The sequence below is a fragment of the Cannabis sativa genome, chromosome 8 (genome assembly GCF_029168945.1).
Source record: "Cannabis sativa cultivar Pink pepper isolate KNU-18-1 chromosome 8, ASM2916894v1, whole genome shotgun sequence".
Classification (NCBI taxonomy): Eukaryota; Viridiplantae; Streptophyta; class Magnoliopsida; order Rosales; family Cannabaceae; genus Cannabis; species Cannabis sativa.
In genome coordinates this window covers 35,649,264-35,654,464 of record NC_083608.1, presented here as the reverse complement: position 1 = coordinate 35,654,464, position 5,201 = coordinate 35,649,264, and the positions used below count along the sequence as shown (strand labels likewise).

Genomic DNA, 5,201 nt, shown 5'->3' with positions numbered 1-5,201 from the left:
GAGATGAAATATTATTCTCTTTATTGAACAAGTTTGTAATTGACAAAGATGGATGACCAAGGCGATTGTGCCATTGGTTTACAGTTTTATTTTTGAAAGAAACAACAGAAAAAGTTGCAGCAGTAGGGTAGCTTTGTTGCAGCAGGTTAAGTTTTCCATGCTTTCTAGCAATTCCAATCACCACATTCCGGATAGGATCCTGTATAATACAAGAATTGTTAAAGAAATTTATGGAATGAGAGGTATGTTCAACAAATTCAGAGATAGAAAAGAGGTTAATAGTGAATCTTGGGACATATAATACATTGGAAATGGTAAGTGAAGGATTAATCTGGACAGTACCAACATTAACAACCTGAATTTGTTGACCATTAGGGAGAAGCACATGTTGCGGATAATTGCTATTTGAAAAAGAAGTAAAGCAATTTATGTTATGGCACATGTGGTGTGTAGCACTACTGTCAACTACCCAAGTGAAGGATCGGGTATTACCTGCAAAATTTGATGCAGCTGGTGTGATGACAGTAGGTTCAGGATTGGTATTATTGCTGAGTTGTTGGCTGAGCAATGAAATCAATTGTTGGCATCTGGTGGAGATATCATTGTTGAGTGAGGAAGTCTCTGCATCAGATTTTTCATTGGTGCAGGAAGCAAGATTGGCTTTGCCTTTGTTCTTTTCTTGCTTCTTTTTGTCACCATAACCGGGGGGAAACCCATGTAGAAAATAACATTTGTCGACCAAGTGACCAGGTTTGCCACAATTCGAGCAAGAAGGGCGTGGTTTCTTGTTTCTTGGTGGATTATTAGAGCTGGAAGCAACAGCTAAAGGGACTTCCACAGAACCAAGAGACCTTTGGCGTTCTTCTTGGATTATCATGGCAAAGACTCGAGACAAATTGGGGAGTGGTTCATTGAGCAAAATTTGAGCTCGAACTGAAGCGAAAGACTCATTTAAACCAGTTAAAAACTGAAGAACTCGGTTTTGGTTATAGTAATCCAAAAAAAAAAAATTCATGGCTCCACAAGTGCAAGAGGTAATGGGTTGAAATTCTTTCAACTCATCCCAAATGGACTTAAGTTTTGTGAAGTATGATGAAACAGAAAGATCACCCTGTTGTAATCGGGTTAATTGGGTTTGGAGTTGGAAAATGCGAGGACCATTTCCCTCATTGAAACGATCGGCCAGATCATTCCACATGTCAGTGGCTAGGTCAAAATACATGATCGATTGAGCTATTTCAGGAGAAACAGAATTCACTAACCAGGACATAACCATGTTGTTACAACGAAGCCAAGAATTAAGGGAAAAATTACTAGTTTCAGGTCGAGGGAGACTGCCATTGATGAATGCGATCTTGTTCTTGGCAGTCAAAGCCATCGTTATCCCTCTTTTCCATGCTTGGTAATTAGTTCCAGTGAGGACAGTCAAAACAAGGACCAAACCAGGATGATCTCCCGTGCTTAGGAAGAACGGGCTTGAGTGATCTTCGGTGAGATCGCGAACAGCAGGAATTATTGTATTGTTATCTGCAGCAGTGGCGGAGGTTTCTTGATTTGGAACCAGATCAGGTTCTTGATTCTGGTTAGAAACCTGTTGATGTCGCCGAGGAACTGCTGAGGAATTGTGATTGGGAGCTGGAGGATGATCAGAATTGATCTCAGCTATTGTTTGATCAGCCATTGATGGAGGAGCACCATCTTGTGATCGAGTTGTGGGCCTTGCCATGGAAGCGGTGGGCAAGGTGTCTTCTGATACCATATGAGAATTATAGAGAGAGAGAGAGAGAAAACAGAGGAAGAGAATTATTATTGCTCTGATTGTCTAATTGAATACAAATGAGGGATTGAGTTTATATAGCACTTAGTAGCCAAGAAAAGATAAGGTTACAGGTGTAACAATATAACAGAAAGAGGTTGTGTAACTAATCCTAACAACCAACTGATATTGCAATGTTAATATTCTAACATGGTATCAGAGAGGGCATAATTTGGTAATGTTGGATGTCGCCAATGTCGATTTATTCATAATTGTTTGACAATATGGTTCATGTTGTGCGGGAGGGAACGTATTAGAGTCCACATTTACTGGTGATATATACTCGATCTATTTAATAAAGTGAGAAATTCTCTTTTAACAAGCCAGTTTTGTTAAGGTGAGTTAGATCCAATAATTTTCTTAGTAGACTCAAGGTTCTTTTTCTTGGCTTTGGCTTGGAACCTCTGTTTGGCATCTTGATTTTGGTGGCTGGTGTACTTGGATTAACAGCAGAAAGAGGAGCATTCTCACTGATATTTTTGCGACCATGTTGTTGTTGCTATTGTGTACAGTGTTTGAAGGAATAGAAACACAATTGTGTTTACAATAGGTTATCCTTTATAGCTTTTATAGAAATTAAAAATACGCTGAAGTGAAGAGTAGAGAGTGTTTTGCAATATAATTAAGAAGCTACCTCAAAGTGAGCTTTAAATTACATAATATACCCTTACTCACATGTAATTAGTTGGTTTTGGTCTGCTTGTTGTATAGGGATGTATTTTGTTGTGTTTGGTTATTTGATTTTATTTTAGATTAAAATTGAATTTGTGTTAAATCACTTGTTTATATTTATTTGGCTCAAGAAAGTTATTGTAAGATGTGGAGGTAGACACTCAATTTGTTTTGTACCATATATTATTTTTCAATATTTGGGGGATGTGAGTAATCGATCTATTATGTGGCGCCATACTATTATGTTTTTAGGATGCCATAATATTTTATTTTGGCTCGAAAAATGGCAGTTGTCCGCTTCTGCTTGACACTTTCTTGCTATTTACGAATTTTTTGTCGATTACTATATCTCCTCTATGCCAAGTCATCATGATCACATGAAATATAAGGTACATATACAGTACTGCAGTACGTATTTTTAGAGCTTACATATATTATACATTGCTATACATAAAAAAAAATATACATATGATCAATTATTTAGTATAAAGTGCTTCAATGTATATGTCGCTTGAAATTATAGATTACTTTATTGCTTGGGAGAGAGAGAGAAAACGAATGAGACAAGCGATATGAGGTCAATATATTCGGACAGACGACAGACTCACGAGCCGAGCAGTGACCAACGTTAAAAAGAGAGTAATATTAAACCTAGACTCGTGGTTCATAACAAAAACGATAATATAATAACAACAATAAATTCACAAAAAAAGAGGAAGGTCACGACATAATCAAATTTGTAATGATCAAGATTTATTAATTAGAATTAGCTAGCATAAACTAGAAACATTAACAAACAAACGATAGAATATCTCCTTATTAGTAAGAAGTAAATCTCTTGATTTCATTACCTCTTTGGTAGCTACACACGATTTCCAAGGTAAGGTACAAAACAAACACCAAAAACAATATTAATAACGGGAACATTATTTATACATTTATTCTGAATTTTCTTAATTAACTTTTTTTTTTCTTCCTTACACTGTCCTGAAAAGTAATTAACCAAACAACTTTCACTCTCAAGTCGATTAAATTAATCAACTATGACGATGATGATGACGACAACGATTCTAAGCCGGACACTGGAAACCTGACGGAGGAGTCTTCCCACAGTCAACGAGGACCTGAAGAGCAATAGGGATGATAATGTTGATGTTAAGAAGCTTAGCCTTAATGGTGGTGCAGAGGCAAATGGCCGCGTCCAGGTCTACTAGACCCTGAAGCACAGGACAACACTTCTCCTTGGCACTTTCGCCGATACCTATGTGAATCAATCCACCCAACACGTCCACGCAAGCCCCGAGCTTTAGAGTGTCGATGGGACAAGTCTGCTGTGCTGGGGGCGGAGGAGGACAGGGAGTTTCTACAGGTGGACTCGGCTTAGGTACTACTGGCGATGGTGTTGAAGGAGGTGGTTTTACAACCGGCGGCGGTGTCACCACTGGTGGATTTGGAGTGTACGGAGGTGGTTGAACGACAGGAGGTGGCTGCACGACCGGAGGCTTAGGTACGTAAGGAGGGGGTAGCACGACCGGTGGCTTGGGGACGTAGGGTGGTGGTTTTACTGCAGGTGGTTTAGGGGTGTAGGGTGGAGGTTTTACGATGGGTGGCTTGGGGACGTAGGGTGGGGGTTTGATGTGTGGAGGTTTGTAAGGTGGTTTGACGTGTGGTGGTTTTGGTGTGTATGGTGGTTTGACGTGAGGAGGGTTGGGAGGGTGCACCACTGGTGGTTTTGGTACATATGGTGGTTTGACATGAGGAGGGTGTTTTGGTGGTTTAGGGTGGAATGGTGGCTTCACCTTTGGTGGGTGTTTGGGTGGAATTTTTGGAGGGTATTCCGGTGGTGGACAGTATGAGTTAGCAAAGGCAGTGAGTAAGGTACCCAAGTTCAGCAAGAGGAGGAAGGTGGTTGCTACAGCATACTTCCCCATTTTTGCTATAATCCACTGTACCCTCTCTGGAGAGAGAGAGAGAGAGAGAAAAGGTAGTGAAATGTTTGAGAAACTCTGTACTAAAATGACCTTTTTATAGGAAAGCTTGATAGAGATTTTTCGGTAGGTATGGTTATTTGGATTGCATATGTGCGTGGTGGCAAAGTGGGCTGCTAAATCACTGTATTTTGATTATTGACTATATTAAAAACTGTAATGTACAGCTGTTGTTCAATAATAGTTTGTTCCAATTTATGTAGTCATAGATATTATACGAAGGAACTATATATGTGATGGTTTAGAAAAGAGAAATGCTAAAGGCACTATTGGTGCCTAGCACCTTCCTACGTGTCAATATCGCTATTGGTGCAATTAAGTATCGGGTCCCATATAGTTTAATATGATAATTTTTATAGAGTATCGCTAGCCAATTGTAAGTCGACACATTTAGAAAGTACTAAGCACCACTGGTACCCAATAGCAATGCTCTTTAGAAAATATATTGGATTTGGCAGTGTGTTTATAATAATGTAACGTTAAATCTTATTATATTAAGATATGAGAATAATTAGTAAGCCAAGAGACACCACTCTAGTATACTATATATTGGGTGAAACCATTAATCATTATCATAGCTATCGTTTAATTATTTAATAGTTTTTTTATTGAAAAAAATTATAATTTGAACGGTGCGTTTGATAATATTTTTTTGATTAGTTTTTTATTTTTAAAATTAAAAAAGTAAAAATAATTTCTAAAATTATGTTTTATAAAACTATTTT

At 38.3% G+C, this 5,201-nt stretch overlaps 2 protein-coding genes across 2 annotated transcripts; both read right to left on the bottom strand.

Moving 5' to 3' along the window:
* On the bottom strand, nt 1-3,135 carry LOC133030285 (uncharacterized). The gene is made up of 2 exons (XM_061102870.1): nt 493-3,135; nt 1-199 (listed from the first exon to the last, which is right to left on the bottom strand). The coding sequence occupies exons 1-2, from the start codon at nt 1,757-1,759 to the stop codon at nt 165-167; spliced, it is 1,302 nt and encodes a 433-aa protein (XP_060958853.1). The 5' UTR covers nt 1,760-3,135; the 3' UTR covers nt 1-164.
* A 172-nt stretch (nt 3,136-3,307) lies between these two features.
* On the bottom strand, nt 3,308-4,687 carry LOC115698623 (36.4 kDa proline-rich protein). The gene has a single exon (XM_030625745.2). The coding sequence runs from the start codon at nt 4,417-4,419 to the stop codon at nt 3,559-3,561; it is 861 nt and encodes a 286-aa protein (XP_030481605.2). The 5' UTR covers nt 4,420-4,687; the 3' UTR covers nt 3,308-3,558.
* Nucleotides 4,688-5,201: the final 514 nt, after the last annotated feature.

Bases quoted from the DNA above. Each gene is read 5' to 3' on its own strand.
- LOC115698623 (XM_030625745.2), bottom strand. From the start codon at position 4,419: ATGGGGAAGTATGCTGTAGCAACCACCTTCCTCCTCTTGCTGAACTTG.
- LOC133030285 (XM_061102870.1), bottom strand. From the start codon at position 1,759: ATGGTATCAGAAGACACCTTGCCCACCGCTTCCATGGCAAGGCCCACA. The intron at 200-492 runs GTAATACCCGAT...TGTATTATACAG, and splicing joins AGCTGCATCAAATTTTGCAG to GATCCTATCCGGAATGTGGT.